We start from the raw sequence: 21291 nt of genomic DNA on the forward strand, positions 1-21291 counted from the left end.
AACGAAAAACTGATGATTGATGCTTCTCATCTCTCTCCATTCCTGTCTGTCCCTATCTACCCCTCTCTCTGACTCTCTCTCTGTCCCTGTTAAAAAATAAATAAGCCTGACCGGGTGGTAGCGCAGTGGATAGAACGTTGGACTGGGATGCAGAAGACCCAGGTTCGAGCGAGGGGTTACTCGGTCTGCTGAAGGCCCGCGGTGAAGGCATGTATGAGAAGGCAATCAATGAACAATTAAGGTGTTGCAATGCACAACAAAAAACTAATAATTGATGCTTCTCATCTCTCCATTCCAGTCTGTCTGTCCCTTCTATCCCTCTGACTCTCTCTCTGTCTCTGTAAAAAAAAATAAATAAAAAAAAATAAATAAATAATTAAATAAAATTACCTGGCTCATGTGTTTACCTTGTATGTTGTCTGACTGCTCCCAGTTGAATGTAGTAAGCTCTATGAGAAAAGAAACCTGGTCTTATCCACCGCGGATTCATACTATCTAGAACAATGCTGGGCACATAGGAAGCTTCAAAATTTGTTAATTAAACTAGTACTACACACAGTAAAGAGCCCTGGTGTAAAATTTTCTGACATTCTACTTTAGCTCAGCTTAAAATAAATTATAAATTTATTCAAATTTTAACATTAAAATGTAACTTTGCATTACATGAATGTGATGTGTATATATGTTATCAGAATCAGCAAAATAGTAAAACAAGTTTAATTTTTAATTTATTAGAACCCAGTAAATGATGACTTCAAAAGCAGAGTTTTCATCAAATTAACACTTAATTCGGGGCAAAAATACATTTAGAAAACCTAAACCTTAAGGCAGAAGTAAAACATTATAAAACCAGCGTGTCTAATACAGATTGTAGAATATCAGAATTTTAAGAGACTCATAGTATTTTATAGCATTAAAATGTTAATACGCTCGGAAATACCAACTGGTCCAAGATTTTTCAGTGTACAAAAGGTGTAGACTGCTAACTGAAGAAATTTTGCTGTGTAAGTAATAGCTACCATATAACCAAGTGATTGTTTTTATGACAAAAGAACTAAAGCAGGAAATTTCACGGTTTTCATTTGTAAAGATTTTACAGAATTAAACAAAGTATTACTAGGAGTATGTTTTAGATTCATCTTCCCACCCTAACGCCCATAAGGTATACATTAATTCCCTTTAAATCCATTTAAAAAATTTCTGTAAACTATCATACCTATTCATTTATAAGCGTGACTCTAACTCATAGCAAAAGGCATGAATTGCTTACTTTGATATGGTAGAAAAAACAATTTTAGTAAATCACTATATCTTTTCCTGGTTGCTTAATTTCTAAAATCTAAGAAGTTTTGTACCTCTAATAAGTGAAAACCATTTTTTAAAATCTATAAATTTGAATTTTGACTTAGAACCTGAGTACAAGGGGGACAGGGGAATCATTTCATGTTTATGTGCAATTACCAGTAGCCCTTCTGAAACACAGTTAGCAACCTTAAATTTCTCCTCATGATCAAAACCATTTATTTTGCAGGTTGCCGAGGTGTGTGTGGGGGGTTAGATTTAAAAGTGCTTTAACTCAGAAAACAAGGATTAGCCAGTTTACATATTCTCTAGTGAAAAGTGTCAAATCAGATAAATGCATTTAAAATAATCTTTTAAGACTAGCATATATGTGGTTTATGGGTTCTTAACTAATTAAGTAATTATAAAGATTCTTCATCTTTATTATAAACTTTTAAGCTATTTTAATAAAATGGCTGTAGATCTCACTGTAGTTTTATTTACCTGTGTATTAATAAAAATCTGTTAAAACTCCTTATTTAGTAATTTTGAAAATGTCTAAGTGAATAATGTCACTAAAACTACCACAGAAGCTTTGAAATACTGATTGCAGATTCATTTCAAAGTTGATTTATCCTCTTTCAGAATCTAGCATTTAAATCATGAATTATTCACCAACTTGAACTCTGAAAATATAAAATTTTAGCCAGTGCTGGTTATAGCTAAACAGTACAGGTAGTATGTAAAATAAAATGTTGAAAATAATTGTCAATCATGCATTTCACAATTTCATGAACTAAGTAAGGTATAACTCATAAATTGTATGTCTTTGCAGGTTATCTCAACTTTCATCAGGCCTCAGCTGAAAGCTTACCTGCCAAAACACATCAGCACTCATGTAAAAACAAAAGGAGTAGGGAAGTGATTTTGCACACATGCTGCCAGTGTTTGGCTTCCAGGTTTCCCTCTTTTATCTAACTACTCTAGGTGTAATTCCTGGAAGAGCATGAGATAAGGGGTATGTAAAACAGAATGCCTATTGGGCTAACAAGAATATATTAATGTATAAAAAGTTTCAGCTGAATAACTGTTCTCACTGTGGTTTTGCTATCTACAACTTATAAACTGTACAACCATTATTCCTGTTTGTCTATTTGTGTAAATAATTAGGCTCAATAAAATGTAAAATATATCTTAGATTGCTTTCAATGCAAAGACTACAATTTTGCTTACTTTGTTTTTGGCTCAACTGTAATATAACAAAAAAGGTCCCTGCTTTAATAATACAATTTGAAAAAGTTCACATATGTACATGGGTACATTCCTTCATTAAAATTTTCCCTTAAATCTATCTCAATGTATCTTTACAACGGATACAACTGATCTTTACAACAAAAGTCAAAAAAGACAAAGTAGAAATGATTTCATTTTACAGCACTTTAGGTTTTCTGAAGTTTTCCTTTAGGACTTAAAGGACATCATTTAAACGTTGCTTTCCATAGTCTGCAGGATCCATTTGAAGTTCTCGTTCTTCATCATCTGAAAGGGAAATAATGATGTATCAAGAATATTATTTTTAAAGTCACTAGCAGAAATAAAATTTTAAAAAATGTTTCTTTTCTCAGGTAGTTTTTCTGCTTGTTATTTTATACTGCAAATATTGTTCTATTTCTCAGCTGCTTGGCTAAAGAGCAAAAGTCTAACTATAAATATTTGGAAGATTACTTAATTTTAACAAATATTTTACAGATAGGTGGATGGATGGATGGATGAAGGATGGGTGGATGGGTGAATGGGTGGGTGGATGGGTGGATGGATGGATACATGGAAGGAAGAAAAGAAGAGAGGAAGGAAGCTAGATAATCAACAAAATTTTAGGAACCTACAAACATTGAAGAGTTGATCCTTTTATATATTATTTCTATATAGATGAAGTTTAGTCCTTTTAATTAAAGCTTTGGTAGAACCATTCTGTATATATTTGCATGCCTTAAAACCAAATATTTTTTCTAATTATAAAATGAATCCACAGTCATCAGGTAAAATTCAAAAATAAAAGTTATTCATAACCCTAACATTTAACAATGTAGTGTGGAGTATACAAATTATATAAAATATACAAACCAAAACTCTTAATCTTTTCTTTACCAAAAAGAAATATTACATAATATTGTTAGACATAAGATCCTCAAAGTCACTTTGAGTACCTATAATTAAACAACTCTATATACTGCATTGGAGTTTGACTTATTTGGTCCTTCATGGGTATCACCTGTCACTTCACATCACTGTCAGTTTATCTGCCAATAGCAATTCTTCTTTTCTAATTTTGCTACAAAATACAGGTTTTGAAATAAGACTGCTCAGAGTAAATATTAGAACAAGAATGAAAAATATTTCAATCAGAAACTAAGAGGCTCTCTTTTTAGTATATGGCTTTTAATATCGTCTTTTGGTTCCTCCCATCTTAAAAAATGACTTTTCTTACTTTCTGGTTCACATTATAGTTACCCAATACCCTTGTTCTTGATCGATTGAGGTGTTACTATAATTTGTCTAGAAATCTAATTTTATATAACTTAAAGAGTTATATGTTAGAATCCAAATTCATATACACTATAACTTTCTGAAATCTATTCTTTTTGGTATACAGGTTTTCCATTCACAGCTTCTCTGGTATATCCTATTGTAAAATTTTATTCAAGAAAGATGACATGTGGTCTATGTACTAAGTATCAACTTTTCATAATGATGTGTTCTTATTTCTTCTTTACATTTATTCATACAAAATGCCAAACAAACCTACTTTCTCTTTCAATAACTTTTTTTACTTTTTTTAGTGAGAGAAAGACAGACAGACAAATAGGGACAGACAGATAGGAAAGGGAGACAGATGAGAAGCACCAACTCATGGTTGCAACACCTTAGTTGTTCATTGATTGCTTTCTCATATGTGCCTTGACTGGGGCTCCAGATGAGCCAGTGAACCCTTGCTTAAGCCAGCGACCTTGAGCTCAAGCCAGCGACCTTTGGGCTCAAGCCAGTGACCATGGGGTCATTCTGTGATCCCACACTCTAGCCAGAGACTCCACACTCAAGCTGGTGAGCCCATGCTCAAGCTGGATGAGCATATGCTCAAGCCGGCAACCTCAGAGTTTCAAACCTGGGTCCTCAACATCTCAGCCCAACACTCTATCCACTGCGCCACCACCTGGTCAGGCTCCATAACTTTACTGTTAAACTTACAGAAATTCTTGTTTAGAATTACAGAAAACGATTTTACATCATATTCTAACAAAATCTTACACCTTTAATTAGGTAAGAAAACCCCAAATCTGTTATATATAAAGGCTGAAATTATATCCAAAATCATATTTGTATTTTGAAAATATTTTTATACTTTAAGACATCTGGGGTAATGCTCGAGTATCAAACTATTTTTAGTGCCTGAGGCTCATGCTCTCAGACCAACCAAGCCATCCTCAGCACCTGGGGCCATGCTTGAACCATGGAACCACTGGCTGCAGAGGGGAAAAGGAAGAGAAGGGAGGAAAGAGAGGGGGAAAGAAGCAGATGGTCATTTCTCCTGTATGCCCTGATCAAGAATCAAACCCAGGACATCCATAGGCTGGGCCAACGCTCTACCCACTGAGCCACCAGCCAGGGCCTATCTTTAGTTTTAAAAAGGAAAACAATCACTAGAACCTATGGTCTATGTTATGGGACTTCACCTTATGGCTATAAACACATCTTTCAGGACTTACAGTAACTAAATTGAGAAAGACAAGTACCATATGATTTCACTCATCTGTGGACTCTAATGAACAAAATGAACTAACAAGAAAAATAAAGACAGACTCATAGAAAGCAGGGTAACAGCTGTCAGGGGTGGGAAGGGCAATTGGGGACCTAAGGGTGGTGGATGAATTGAGCAAAAAAGAAAAAAAAATGAGAGGAAAAACTTATGGACATGGACAACAGTGTGGTGACAGCCAGGGGGTAGAGGCGTCTGGCATGGAAGAGGGTATAGGGGGATAAATAGTGATGGAAGGAGACTTGACTTGTGTTGGTGAACACAAGACAAGTGTGCAGATGGTGTGTTGTGGACTTACACATCTGAAACTTATATAAGTTTGTTAACCAGTGTCACCCCAATAAATTCAATAAAAAGGAAAAAAAACCTTAATCACCATAAAGCAATGGAAAAAGCTACTATGGAAAGAAATTTCTAGAAATTTAACAGGTAAGTTATTGAAAAAAATACTGGGTTTTTTTTTTTGGCGGGGGAGGATTCTTAAATAAGTAATTATAAAGAGAAAACAAAGCTCTGAGAATAGGAAAAAACTGAATCCTAGTCCTGGCTCAGGCACTTAACAAACATGATCTAGCTCCTAAACCGTTTTAGACCTCTAATTATCTTATCAGCAGAATAGGAGTAACAGCTGTATTCTCCTGCCTTAAAATAAAACAATGCATATGAAGGCAGTCTTTACTTCCAAGGTCTCTGTAAATTTAAGAAGTTTGTTGCACTTATACTCTTTAGCAAAGTTTTAATATGGTGCCTTCACATTGTTTTTCAGAATTTCATAGGACTTTTGGAATATTTTTATTGCATTAGGTAGGCCCTGGCTGGTTGGTTCAGCAGTAAAGTTTCAACCTGCCATGTGGAAGTCCTGGGTTCAATTCCCAGTCAGGGCACAGAGGAGAGGTGACCATCTGCTTCTCCTCATCCCTTTCTCTCTCTTTCCTCCCACAGCCGTGGCTCAATTAATTTCAGCACGTCAGCCTGGGCACTGAAGATAGCTCCATCAAGCCTCTGCCTCAGGTCCAAAAAATAGCTCGGTTGCCAGTACCACAAATGAGCAGGGCATCAGCCCCAGATGGGGGTTGCCAGATGGGTCCCAGTCAGGGCGCATGCAGGAGTCTCTCTATCTCCCCTTCTCTTACTTAAAAAAGAAAAAAAAACACAAAACCTGACCAGGCGGTGGCACAGCAGATAGAGGGTCAGCCTGAGATGCTGAGGACCCAGGTTTGAAACCCCAAGGTTGCCAGCCTGAGCATGGGCTCAACTGGCTTCAGTGTAGGCTCATCAGCTTGAGCACAAGGTTGCTGGCTTGAGCACGGGATCACAGACATGACTTCATGGTCACTGGCTTGAGCACAGAGGTCGCTGGCTTGAAGCCAAGATCACTGACTTGAGCAAGGGGTCATTGGCTTGGCTGGAACCCCTTGTCAAGGCACATATGAGAAAGTAATCAATGAACAACTAAGGTGCCACAACTACTAGCTGATGCTTATACTCTTTCTTCCTGCCTGTCACTCTCTCACACACTTAAAAAAAAAAAAGTTGCCCTGGCTGGTTGGCTCAGTGGTAGAGCATCAGCCTGGTGTGTGCATGTCCCAGGTTCTAGTCCCAGTCAGGGCTCACAGGAGAAGCAAACACCTACTTCTCTACCCCTCCCCTTCTCCTTTCTCTCTCTTTCTCTCTCTCTTCCCCTCCTGCAGCCATAACTCAATTGGTTCAAGTTGATTGGCCCTGGGTGCTGACGACAGCTCCATGGAGCCTCTGCCTCAGGTGCTAGAAATGGCTGTTGCGAGCATGGCCCAAGATGGGCAGAGCGTGACACAGTCAGGGCGCTTTGGGGATCTGCCTCGCTATCTACACGCCTCTCAGTTGGAAAAGAAGGGAAAAAAAAAAACAAAAAAAACCATTAACTAGAGTACCTTTTCAGTGGAGCTATTCTAACCAGATTTTAAGTTTCCACTAACAACCTTTGCATTTACCCGTAAAGTATGAAAAAAATTGCCTAACCAAATCTGATACAGAATAAAAACCACTAGAGATAACTATATGAACTAATATTCCATTTTACAAAGCAGCAAAATCTGTAAATAGCTCACAACATAAAATGACAAAGAAATATAATATAAAGACATAATTTCTTGCATAACTCCTAAATTACTTATGAGGTCAAGAAAGGACCACTGCCATAAAGCAAGTTCTACCAAGTAGTAAGGCTCCACTAAAATGTACAAATAAATCCACAGGTAATTATCCTCTAAAGCAAGCAACTGAAATGAAAAATTCTAGATTTGCTTTTACTTTTTAACTTATTGTTTTATTCATCAAACACTTATATAGTTTACAGCTTGAAAGACCCTGTTCTAAGTGCTGAACAAATATTTAAATCATATAACACTGGAGAACAAAATTTTTGTTGCACCCACAAAATCACTTGTTCTTACCTAATTCGAGTGTGCTGATCTCAAATCTGACATCAGTTTTTCTCTGTAAGCTACAGTTTTTTTGCAATTCAAGATTTTAGGTTTTCATCTTATTGTAAAATTTTCAACATTTAGTTTAACATAATGAAGTAGAATGTCTTCTTGGGCATCATCTTTGTGAAAATATAATAATTTATATAATGCAGTAAATACACTAATATACTAAGACATATGATTGCATCAAATTTTGTCTACAATTTCAAAATAGAACATATTAAAACACTTATTTTAATCATAAAATTTGCACAAAACTTATTTAAATTCTATTCAGGCAAAAATTTTGCGTTTGTAGCTCTTGCGTTTGTGTACTTGTTGAGAACAATCTCCTTTGATGCTCCAGCAGTAGTCTGCTCATCACTAACAGCTCCAAGATTTTCAGGAAACTTATCAAGGTGACTATTCAGGAAGTGAATCTTAATGCTCATGTTACATCCAATGTTGTGGAAAGCAAACAGCATCCTATGAACCAAAAGTTCATAGTTTTCTGTTTTTTTGTTGCCAAAGAAGTTCTTTGTAACTGCCTTAAAAGACTGCCATGCTGCTTTCTCCTCCTTATTCATCTTCCTGGCAAATTCTTCGTCACGTATGAGGGTTCGAATTTGAGGTCCATCGGATACATCTGCTTTTTTTTTTTTTTTTTTTTTTGTATTTTTCCGAAGCTGGAACCGGGGAGAGACAGTCAGACAGACTCCCGCATGCACCCGACCGGGATCTACCCGGCACGCCCACCAGGGGCGACGCTCTGCCCACCAGGGGGCGATGCTCTGCCCCTCCGGGGCGTCGTCTGCCGCGACCAGAGCCACTCTAGTGCCTGGGGCAGAGGCCAAGGAGCCATCCCCAGCGCCCGGGCCATCTTTGCTCCAATGGAGCCTTGGCTGTGGGAGGGGAAGAGAGAGACAGAGAGGAAGGGGGGGGGGTGGAGAAGCAAATGGGCGCTTCTCCTGTGTGCCCTGGCCGGGAATCGAACCCAGGTCCCCCGCACACTAGGCCGACGTTCTACCGCTGAGCCAACCGGCCAGGGCCCGGATACATCTGCTTTTATCTTCTCGAAAGACAAGGCAGGAAAAGCAGAAATAATATGCTGAAAGCATTCACTTTCTCTATTCAAAGCCTGAACAAACTGCTTCCTTAAGCCAAGTGTGATGTGAAGTAGGGGGAAAATGATTCTGTCTCGATTAACTACAGGTTCATTCACAATATTTTGCATCCCTACTTCCAGAGCTTCATGTTTCAGCCACTCCTTCTATGTCCAGTGTTTCTCCCAAGCTCGGCTGTCCCACAAACACAGAAAGCAAGGATACTTCGTGAAACCTCTCTGTTGTCCTAGCAGGAAATTTACCATTTTAAGATCCACACAAATGATCCAGTTATGCTCCTCATACTTCAGAAAGTCGAGGACAATTTTTATGCCATTATAATCGTCTCGCAGATGAGTTGAATAACCAATTTGAACCGCTGCAGAAACCTTACCATTGTGTAGGAGAACACATTTCAGACTTCGTTGAGCTGTCAAGAACTAGCCGCCATTCTGTTGGACTATAAGTGATAACACCTAGCTGGCTGAGAAGACTACTGATATCATGACAGTAAACAAAGTGTTTGTCTTCCAAAAAAAAGTCCACAAAAACTTGTTCACGCTTCCTGAAATTAGATACTTTAGCTGACCAGTGAAGTGCATTCTTTTCTTAAAGCCTAGAGGCTAATACTTCAGCTGCTTTCTTTGATAGGCCCAAATCTCTTACTAAGTCATTCAATTCAGGTTGGCTAAACTGCTGAGGGGTTAATGACTGCTTGGCATCAGAAGAAGACCCTTCAGATTCTACAACCATTTCTTCATGCATCTCATCAAAATACACTTGATCACCTGACTGGGCGGTGGCGCAGTGGATAAAGCGTCAGACTGGGATGTGGAAGACCCAGGTTCGAGACCCCAAGGTCTCCAGCTTGAGCGCAGGTTCATTTGGTTTGAGCAAAAAGCTCACCAGCTTGAGCCCAAGATCGCTGGCTCGAGCAAGGGGTTACTCGGTCTGCTGAAGGCCTGCGGTCAAGGCACATATGAGAAAGCAATCAATGAACAATTAAGGTGTTGCAATGCTCAACGAAAACCTAATGATTGATGCTTCTCATCTCTCTGTTCCTGTCTGTCTGTCCCTGTCTATCCCTCTCTCTGACTCTCTCTGTCTCTGGAAAAACAAACAAAAAAACAAAAAACAAAAAATAACAAAATATACTTGATCACCATGTTCACTTTCTTTGTCCTTAGAAGAAATAAAACCATTGAAAACTGGAACCAGGAGTGTCTCAGAGTGTGGGATAGGTCATATTGCTGAAGGAATATTAGGATATGCGATCATATGTCGTTTTTTCTTGCCGATGCCCTTTGTATGGATCAGACAGAAATAACAGTCACCGCTGTGGTCCTTAGGTTCACGCCAAACCATGGGAATACCGAAGGCATGCCTTTGCATTTTCCTTTTGTCCAGTCATGATGCATTTCCTCACAATTATGACACACCATACGAGGAGCCCAATTCTTGTCTTGATCGCCAAGGGGAACTTGAAAATAGGCAATATATGCACGTGTCACAAATGATGAAATATTGCGCCTTTGACGGTGAAGTGTGTAACAGCCACATATATAACAGAAGGTGTCAGGGCTATTCTTATATTTACGCCTACTCGAAGAAGCCATGATTCAATCTTAAAACAAAATAAGAGGGTGTTTTTATCAAATAATAATTTTTTACATTTAAAAACTACTACAATTATGTAACAGTGATGTTTGTAAAACATTAATTGCCTTGTGGTTATGTTCAATCCAAGAGTAGTTGCCCTTTAACTCCAATTTAAAAACCAGTGCATGCCATTAACTGTAACAAAAAGAAATTAAAATTGCATAAAAACTAGAGCATGCATCAAAAAACAGATTTCAGATTTGAAATCAGCAATGCAGAAATATATAGAAACAGTTCTAAAACCTCAGGCAACAGAAAAAAAAAAATTGTTCCCCAGTGAATCTACATAACTGATGAGTTAAGTAACTATATTTATCTCTATTTTACAGATGTGGAAATTGAGGCATAGAAGTTATGTAATTTTACAAGGTGACAGAGCCAGTAAATGGGGCAGCTGGAATTCAAATCCAGGCAGCCTTGGCTTAGACTCAGACACTTAAGCACTATGCTAAGCTTCCTTCCATACATATACTTAGTAATATGCTTTTATATTCTGAGAAACAAACTTGGAACTTCTATGAGATTGAAGATTATTACAATGAAGAATAAATTAAAAGATATTCTATCAGATGTGCAATTTTTCCAGAGTTGATCTTTAAGAAGTCAAGGAAAAAAAATTTTATTTTATTTTATTTTATTTTATTTTTTTAAACATTTTATTTATTGATTTTTTAGAGAGAGAGGAGTGAGAGAGAGAGAGAGAAGGGGGAGGAGCAGGAAGCATCAACTCCCAAATGTGCCTTGACCAGGCAAGCCCAAGGTTTCGAACTGGCGACCTCAGTGTTCCAGGTCGACGCTTTATCCCACTGCGCCACCACAGGTCAGGCCAAGGAAAAAAATTTTTACACCAATGTAAACTAAGTATTTTTTTTAGGATGCTTCGGGAAACCAGGAACCAAAAACCAAAACAAATCAGGATTGTAAACACAGGAAAATTAGACTTCGCTTAATTCTAAAAGAAAACACTGTGCAGACAGTGCTGACCCAAATAATCAATGCATATGAACAGATATCAGAGATAGAGCTGGCAATTCTTCAGCTCCCTATTGGCAGAGATGCTGGCCAAACTTCCATTTTATAATCCAGAGCTTCAGAGACCAAAGCCAGAGTGTCCTTAGCTGAAGCCAGAACCACAGTTCCACACCTGGAAACTCTAATCCTAGGTACACAACAGTCTGAGAAAAAACTCCTCCTAATACTAGAGAGAGCAGAGAAGAGCCCCTATTGCTAGAACCTTGTTTTGATATCTCTAGTTGCCGAGTTTCAATTGACTGTAGTAGTTTCCATTTTCTTTCCTGCATTTGGGGAAGATGCATTTCAGGTCTGCTGAAATCTGAAATATATTTTCCCATAATACTTTTTTTATATATAGTGATTCTATTGTGAATGTTACCACAACATTTTAGTACTGAAAAGATTAGCTCCAATACTTTCACATTACAAATGAAGAAATTTTGGCCCAGAGAGTTTAAGTGACTTGAAAAACCATACACAGCTGAACTCCCAACTCTCAGGCTAATTAATATATTTTTCCACTCTATGCCTGCTTTGGCTACAAGTACAAACTGGCCTAAGAACTCAACCATTATTTCCATATTTCTACACTGAAGCTATGAAGGAATGCTTTTAAATTCCAAATATTCGAACTTAACTAGGGAATAGACGTAATTTCTCCTCCCCACTTTTGAACAGTTAATACTATAACTAAAATTTTAAAACATGAAACATTATTAAATACTTAAATATAAAAACATGTTTAAAATGATGTGAGTCTCTGGTATTCCTTTTTAGTCATTTCACCCAAACTTATCCCTCTTTATTTGTTGGAGTTGATGTTCTTGTATCTTTCTGTTCTCTGTAATAAGGGAGTCCCTTTGCTGGCTGCCCCTTCCTCTGCTGCTATCATTTAGTGAACCCCAAAATGGGATAAAAACATTAAATAGCAAACCCCAGTTCAGGTAAGATTCACTTGCAAATGAAGAAACCCAAACAGTTCCCAGTCCCCTCCCTACTTCACTGAGGATATCACCCTAGGACATTTCCTTATATTCCTTAGAATCAATGAATTAATTTTCTTGTGAAATTAAAGGCAGGGCAGCATGAGGGCATTGATGACTACAGTGGAAAGTGGCAATGAGGGTATGAGAGGGAGGAAGGCACCAGAAATAGAGAGAGAAGACACTGAAGATTAGTGTTTCTGCTATGGAGAAAAACCCCCACAAAAGCATTAAACTGAAGTTTTGTAATAAAAGTTGTCACTGTTAAGATAGCCAAAATATAAGAAATAATTTTTAATTATGGTTGAAATTAATTGCTCTAATAAAAACCTCAAAATTATCTGAGATGATAGAAGCCCTTCTGAATGAAAACTAGAAATGCTGAAAGTGTAAAAACCAAGCAAACTTAACCGAGCAAAAGTTAAAGGGTTACTGCCCTAGTCATAGTTATAAAGGTAAAAATCAAATGAGAACAGGATAAAAGTATCAGTTAACAACATGTACTGCGCGCCCTATGTGTGTTAAATACTAAGAGTGATGGAGAGAAATATGAAGGCAGAAAAGGATACAAACAAAATAGAAGGCAAAATAAATAAAACTTCCTGTCTTCTAAGAGCTTACATTCTTTTTTTTTTTTCCTGACAGAGTCAGAGAGAGGGACAGATAGGGACAGACAGACAGGAAGGAAGAGAGATGAGAAGCATCAATCAGTTTTTCGTTGTGACACCTTAGTTGTTCATTGATTGCTTTCTTATATGTGCCTTGACCGGGGCTGGAGGGTGGGGGGGTTAGAAGCAGAGCGAGTAAACCCTTGCTCAAGCCAGCGACCTTGGGCTCAAACCAGCAACCTTGGGCTTCAAGTCAGGGACCTTTTGGCTCAAGTCAGTGACCACAGAATCATGTCTATGATCCCAGGCTCAAGCCAGCGACCCTGTGCTCATGCTGATAAGCCTACACTCAAACCAGAGACTTTGAGGTTTCGAACCTGGTTCCTCTGCATCCAAGTCTGATGCCACTGAGCATTGCCTGGTCAGGCAGAGCTTACATTCTAATTGGTGACATGATATAAATGTATGAAAAGGCCTTAAAGGAATGTTATAACTGCAAATAAATATAACCCAAACAAATCACAAACAATATGAAAAAAGTAAAATTTATGAAAATGAATGAGTATAAAAAAGATGAATATAATCTATTTAAAAGTACCAAAAAGTATCTAAGAAGTTCTCATTAACATATCCTTAAATAATTCCTATCACTTATTAATCTCTCTTTATTCCCAATAACCATTCTTCCAAAACTGGGACAGGCTATCAAAACAATGCCTAGGTGAAAGTCAGAGTCTTTGGTTTCCCTTTTTCTACTAAATATGTATTATTCTAGGACAATTATATTTTCTTCTGAGTTTTATAAAAAACAATTCTTTTCATGAACCTAAATAACATTTAATTACCTTAAAAGGAGTTATGGCGTAAATCAAGACAGGTTACATTAAAAAATATTTCATGTACATTATTATAAAATCTAAAACACACACATTAAGTTTGTAATCAAGTTTCAGAGAAAATGAAAAGATCCACAAATTCTATTAAATAATGTAAGCAGGCAGAAAATAGGCCTAAAAACTTGCAATACAGCAATATACTCTGCTATGCATGCATGAATGGGTAGGGCTGCATGCAAACAGGTAGATTCTGAACTTTCACTAAGTTAAAAGCTCAGAAGTAATACAGTTAACAAGGAAAATATGTTGAATCTGTGTATTAAACATAAAACAGATAAATCTTCACAAACTGGTTGTTAAATATAAATTTTAAGCCTCAGAAAAAAATTTCAAAAACAGCCTTCCTATGCTGAATCCGTAGTGAAATAATCTTATCTTCAATGTAGAGGAGACTATTCCCCTTGTGGCTTCCCTCATAATAAAAAGGCTATCTGGTCAGTATTTGTATCTAGAATAATTAAAATGTTTTCAGATGAGAAACTGGAAAAGAATTATTTTCTGACAAAAAGTATTTGCCTTAAGTAAAGTCTAGAGCCATTTTAAACAATTTAATTCTAAAATTTCTCAAGATTCTGAGTTTCAAATTGTATCTATATAAACAATGCATGTAACTAAAAATGAAAATAATTAAATTATTTAAAAATATACTAATACCACTATCATAAAATGGTTTTCAAAATACAATTGAATAACTGCATAGAACCTCTTTGTGTTAAGACTGTACTGCTACTGATAAATGAAAAAATTCTACACAAATTCAACAAAATTGGGTGGGTGGGTGGGTTTCATGGTCACAGCATGGAGGCCAGGCCCACGCTCACCTTGGACGTCTTCCTCTCCACCATCACCATCTTCTTCCTCATTGTAAGCCAGTTCAGCCTGCTTGTCTGCCTCATACTCACCTACGTTACCATCATCCCCATTATAATCCGCCAGTTTAGAGCCATGCTGCGGATCAACAGGGGATTCATTCTCATCAAAGAATCGGCCTGTGAAGTAGGTAGAGGATTAATTCCAGAGTAGAGAGAGAAGAAAAGAAGGAACCTGTACTGAAGGTAGATCAGAAAGTAGACAAGTGAAACCTGCAACTTTCAGGACACTGGTTGTAAAAAAAGATACATTTTGTGAATGTTATTCAAGACAAAAGGAAACAAGAATGAAGACGGAAAATAACTTTTAAGAGTTTCTCTTTTGTGTTAATTTTAGTACTTGCTACTTAAGGTTTTAATGTTTTCTTAAAGAAAAGGACACCATATTCAGGATTGTTTTCCTAATAACCAATAACTTCTCTGATACAAGTGTTTGTCTAATTTAACACTTTAGAAGAATACTTTTATTACTGGATACAATACATATTTGAAATTTGTAGTCATTTACTGCTTTATGAAATACCACTTTCCATGAATAATTTTAAACTTTTTAAATATAAAAATATCAAAGTATTATGCAGGCTAGTTTCTTTTTGGATACTAAGACAAACTGACATACCTGAGAACTATCTTAAGTTCCTTCAGTAACAGTGATTCAGTATTGCCATGAATTGATTTTCAAGGAGCGATGGCATACAGAGTAAACTATCAGATTCCCTAGTAGTATATGTTTTGAAATAAACAACTCAAGTAATTCTGATTTATTTTTTCCCTTTCCTAAACCAGATATTTAAAAGTCAATGGTAGACACCCTGGTCAGGTAGCTTGGCTGGTTAGAGCAGTGGTCGGCAAACTCATTAGTCAACAGAGCCAAATATCAACAGTACAACGATTGAAATTTCTTTTGAGAGACAAATTTTTTAAACTTAAACTATATAGGTAGGTACATTCTTTATCAAGGTAGTGCCCGCATGTGGTATTTTGTGGAAGAGCCGCACTCAAGGGGCCAAAGAGCCGCATGTGGCTCACAAGCCGCAGTTTGCTGACCAGGGGGTTAGAGCATCACCCCACAGCACAGAGGTTGCTGGTTCAATCCCCAGTCAGGACACACACAGGAACCGATTAATGTTCCTGTCTCTCGCTTTCTCACTCTCTTTCTTTCTCTTACTCCCCCTTCGTCTCTCACTAAAATCAATAAATTAAATAAAAAGTTAAAAAAATGTCAAAGGTAGAGAAAATGTAAGAAGGTTGACATCCAAGAAGCTGTTATATTGTACATATTCATAACAACTAGAAATCAAGAAGAGCAACAGACATATCACCTACTCTAGAAAGCTTTCAACAACAGGCAATAAAAACAAAAATGGTAGGCAAACTAAGATCTAACTCAAAAACACAAGTTAGCCCTGGCCGGTTGGCTCAGCGGTAGAGCGTCGGCCTGGCGTGCAGGAGTCCCGGGTTCGATGCCCGGCCAGGGCACACAGGAGAGGCGCCCATTTGCTTCTCCACCCCTCCCCCTCTCCTTCCTCTCTGTCTTTCTCTTCCCCTCCAGCAGCGAGGCTCCATTGGAGCAAAGATGGCCCAGGCACTGGGGATGGCTCTGTGGCCTCTGCCTCAGGCGCTAGAATGGCTCTGGATGCAACAGAGCGACACCCCAGAGGGGCAGGGCATCACCCCCTGGTGGGCATGCCGGGTGAATCCCGGTTGGGCGCATGCGGGAGTCTGTCTGACTGCCTCCCCGTTTCCAACTTCGGAAAAATGAAAAAAAAAACAACAACCCAAGTTAAACTCGACTCTGACATTAAATTTAAGTAGCATAAAAGGCAAATTTTACTCCAATCCCTAAAATATGACATTATATTCTTCACCATGTAAGAATTTAAGTCTTTAATATAGTTTTTTGGAGTTTTTTTGTTTTTTCTTCTTCTTTTTTTTTCTTTCTTTTTTCCTTTTTCTTTTTACAGAGACAGAGTCAGAGAGAGGGATAGATAGGGACAGACAGACAGGAACGGAGAGAGATGAGAAGCATCAATCATTAGTTTTTCGTTGCGACACCTTAGTTGTTCATTGATTGCTTTCTCATATGTGCCTTGACTGCGGGCCTTCAGCAGACTGAGTAACCCTTTGCTCGAGCCAGCGACCTTGGGTCCAAGCTGGTGGAGCTTTTGCTCAAACCAGATGAGCTCACGCTCAAGCTGGCGACCTCGCGGTCTTGAACCTGGGTCTTCTGCATCCCAGTCCGACACTCTATCCACTGCGCCATCGCCTGATCAGGCCAATATAGTTTTTAAAACTTTCTGTGATAGATCTAAAATTTTTGGAATTATATTATAAAAATTTACATTGCAGTGAGACATTCAAGAAAAAGAATAATGTCTTTGCTTGGAAAGAAAGGTTAAGAGCAAATTAATAAAATTATGGAGGTATTGGTCAATTCTATAGATGGCTCACCACATCATTAGGCCAATATATTTCTAATTGCTGGGTGATAAGTCAATCAGAGAATAGTTAAAGAACAAATCACACTTACATAGGCTTTTAAAAGTGTGGAGTGTGTGTGTGACAACAGAGACAGAAGTAATTGTGGCCAGTAAAAAAAAAAATAGTCATCTTAAATCTATTCTAAAATAAGGTAGGGTATGTGCAATAAATAAGTGGAAAATTTGATAAAATAGAGAAATGAACATACAGGGGTAAAAAGGAAAAAACAGTAACAAAAATAGGTAAGCTATTTGTGAGAAAGACACCCTAATGGTTGTAATACAAAACAAAACATTTTATTATTACCTATTTCCCTAATGATAAAATAATTCATGCCAATATAACCAAAAAAAAGAGATTTATGGAATTTTATATTTCTTTTTCTTAATATGCAATATATACTATGGACAGAACATCTGGAACAGTTAAATTATCTTTATGCAATGTGAAACTGGTGTTTTAAATACACAAACATTTTATGATAGTTACCAGTGAGTTTCTCAAAGTATACTATTTCCTCCAAGAAAACGTTTTCATTTTTTTATCAGTTATGAAAAAGTTATTGCAAAATATAGTTAATTAGCCTGACCAGGCGGTGGCGCAGTGGATAGAGCGTCGGACTAGGATGAGGAAGGACTCAGATTCGAGACCCCAAGGTCACCAGCTTATGCACAGGCTCATCTGGCTTGAGCGCAGGCTCATCTGGCTTGAGCAAAAAGCTCACCAACTTGGACCCAAGATTGCTGGCTCGAGCAAGGGGTTACTCGGTCTGCTGAAGGCCCGTGGTCAAGGCACATATGAGAAAGCAACCAATGAACAACTAAGGTGTCGCAATGAAAAACTGATGATTGATGCTTCTCATCTCTCTCCGTTCCTGTCTGTCTGTCCCCATCTATCCCTCTCTCTGACTCTCTCTCTGTCCTTGTAAAAAAAAAATATATATATATAGTTAATTAAAATTATCAGACATAGTATATTAACCAAAGAGATGGTCTATCTGTGCCTATTATAATACTCTAATAAAATATATAAAGTTTTTTTTCTGAGGTAAGAAGCAGGGAGGCAAAGAGACACACTCCCGCATGCGCCTGACTGGGATCCACCCAGCATGCCCCCTAGGGGGCAATGCTCTGACCACCTGGGGCATTGCTCCATTGCAACAGGAGCCATTCTAGCACCTGAGGTGGAGGCCACGGAGCTATCCTCAGTGCCTGGGACAACTTTGCTCCAATGGAGCCTCAGCTGTGGGAGGGGAAGAGAGAGATAGAGAGAAAGGTGAGGGGAAAGGGGGAAGAAGCAAATGGGCACTTCTCCTGTGTGCCCTGCCCAGCAATTGAATCTGAGACATCCACACGCAGGCTCTACCACTGAGCCAACCAGCCAGGACCCTCAATCATAAAATTTTAATGCTACAAATGCAGTAGTACTCAGAGTTAGTCAGAAAATCAGTAACAAGAATGACCAACCACACACTGTCTTTTGTTAAATAGTAATTTGTGTTATCATGTATACAGAATTTTCATCTTTGCAGAAAAAGCTAATTCTTATAAACAATGAGAAAGGAAAAGAGCCAACCACCCCAACATTGCCAACCAAGTTGGGGACATCAGATACACTTTACATTTAACAGTGAATGAATTTGATAGCATAAAAAAAATGCTGACGAATATAACAGACTTTAAATCATATAACTGTCAGGTAACGTATTTGCAAAAACTAAAAAGTTATAAAAGGGAGAAATCAGCATGGGTTAGAACTAGAAGGGAAGATTTCAAAAGAGGAAAATATATGGGACCATGACAGAGAGAAGGAAAGAAACATTCAAAGAATAAGAATAAAGATGGAGTATTCAGGAGATGGTAAAGAGATTAATCTGACTATTTATATTAGAAAGTGAAAGAGGAAGCTTGGACAAGCAAATTGGGAATAATTTTGAAAGAACTTGAAAGTTAGGGATTTGGAAAGGCCTTCTATATACACTAAACAAGATCACTGTTAGAATGAATGACGAAGTATACAGAAGTATTGTTGTGTGTGTGTGTGTGTGTGTGTGTGTGTGTGTGTGTATGTGTGTGTGTGTGTGTGTGTACACGCGAGAGGAGGGAAGATAGTGAGGCAGACTCTCTCATGTGTAGACCAGGATCCACCCAGCAACAACGTTCAGCAATACCTGATGCTTGAATTCAAGCTATTTTTAGTGCCTGAGGCTGATGCAGTCCAAACAACCAAGCCATCCTTAGTGCCCGGGGTGACGCTTGAACCAATTTAGCCACTGGCTGCAGGAGGGGAAGAGGGAGAGAAGGGGGAGAGAAGCAGATGGTTGCTTCTCGTGTGCCCTGTCCACAAATCAAACCTGGGGCATCCATATGACAGGTCCACGCTATATTCACTGAGCCAACTGGCCAGGGCCTTGAAATTTATTGATGCTCCATGACTTAGGATCTAGTCAATTTATGTAATTGTTCCATGTGTATCTGAAAAATCTTTATTTTCTTTTTATTACGTATTTGTATGCATTTATATACTTGAAATTTTTGCTTCAAAGTTTCCATAGTCTGGGCTTTTTATGAGTTTTAATAGAAATATATTAAAATTTTCATATTATTTATGTAGTTGTCAATTACTTCTTGAAATTGCATCAGCTTTTTGTTTATTGATGATTATTTCCTCTTTTTAGTAGATTATTCCTGTGTGTGTGTGTGTGTGTGTGTGTGTGTGTGTGTGTGTGTGTGTGTATGAGATTGAGAGAGAGACAGACAGACAGGAAAAGAGACAGATGAAAAGCATCAAATCATAGTTGCCAACACTTTAGTTGTTTGTTGATTGCTTCTTATATATGCCTTGTTTGAGGGGCTCCAGCCGAGCCAGTTACCACTTGCTCAAGCTAGCTACCTTGGGTTCAATGATCCCATGTTCGAGCTGGTGAGCCTGTGCTCAAGCCAGATAAGCCCATACTCAAGCCAGTGGCTTCAGGGTTTCTATCTGGGACCTCAGCATCCCAGGTCCACTCTCTATTTACTGCACCTCCACCAGTCAGGTTAGATCCTTCCTCTTGTTTTATGGAGTATCCTTTCATTTTCTTTTTTCCTTAAAATCTATTTTTTCATTTGTTAATACTTTATATCAGCTTTATTCTGATTAATTTTCACCAAGAAATATCTTTTTTTTAAATTATGGTAACATATACATTACATAAAATGTTCATCTTAACCCTTTCTAAGTGCATGGTTCAGTGGCATTAAATACACTAACATTGTTATACAATCATCAACACCATCCATGTCCAGAACATTTTCATCTTCCAAAACTGAAACTCTGTATTCATTAAAATAACTCTCCCTTCCCCACCTACCACCTGGGAACCACCATCCATTTACTTTCAGTTTTTATGAATTTGACTACTCTAGGTAACTCATATAAGTGGAATCCTAACAGTTATTTGCCCTTTTGTGACTGGTTTATTTCACGTGTGTTGCAACACATGCCCAAATTTCCTTCCTTTTTGAGGCTGAATAATATTCCACTGTACATATTTACCACATTTTGCTTATCTTCATTTGTCGATACATCTGGGTTGCTTCCTTCCACCTTTTGGCTACATTCAGTAAATAATGCTGTTATGAATATGTACAAGTCCCTATTTTCAACTCTTTTGGGTATATATCCAGAAGTAAGAAATATCTTCTATAGTTCTTTTATTTTCCTTTTTTATTAATTTTTTTTAGATCTTATTTATTCATTTTTAGAGAGAGAGAAGAGAGGGAGGAGCTGAAAGCATCAAATCCCATATTTGCCTTGACCAGGCAAGCCCAGGCTTTCAAACTGGCGACCTCAGTATTCCAGGTCAACGCTTTATCCACTGTGCCACCACAGGTCAGGCTAGTCCTTTTATTTTCACATTTTCTATGTATATGTATTTAAGATTTAGCTATAAATATTATATAGCTGGAGTTTTGTATCCTTTTATCATCTGTTTATAATTTATCATGTTGGTGGGGTTTTTTTGTATTATTTACCATATTATTTCTTTGATTTTACTGTTCAGACTCTATTCTTTGGATTTTCCTCTTCCTTTCTTTCAATATTATCATTTTTTCCTCCTTTACTCACTGTTGGATGAAAGCACTGTATTTCAATCA

The 21291-nt window shown here is 37.8% G+C and overlaps 1 protein-coding gene across 4 annotated transcripts in view; it reads right to left on the reverse strand.

The window, feature by feature from the left end:
- Window positions 1–711: 711 nt before the first annotated feature.
- GOLM2 (golgi membrane protein 2) overlaps window positions 712–21291 on the reverse strand; it is a 123716-nt gene continuing 103136 nt past the window's right edge. For 2 of the 4 annotated variants that reach the window (XM_066341612.1, XM_066341611.1), the window contains 2 exons: window positions 14624–14791; window positions 712–2820 (listed from right to left, as the gene is read on the reverse strand). In XM_066341612.1, the coding sequence (XP_066197709.1) occupies window positions 2750–2820; window positions 14624–14791 (239 nt within the window). In that variant the 3' untranslated portion in view covers window positions 712–2749. The remainder of the gene's footprint in view (window positions 2821–14623; window positions 14792–21291) is intronic. The other 2 variants (XM_066341614.1, XM_066341613.1) reach the window with 1 other exon arrangement.

The sequence above is a fragment of the Saccopteryx leptura genome, chromosome 6 (genome assembly GCF_036850995.1).
Source record: "Saccopteryx leptura isolate mSacLep1 chromosome 6, mSacLep1_pri_phased_curated, whole genome shotgun sequence".
Classification (NCBI taxonomy): domain Eukaryota; kingdom Metazoa; phylum Chordata; class Mammalia; order Chiroptera; family Emballonuridae; genus Saccopteryx; species Saccopteryx leptura.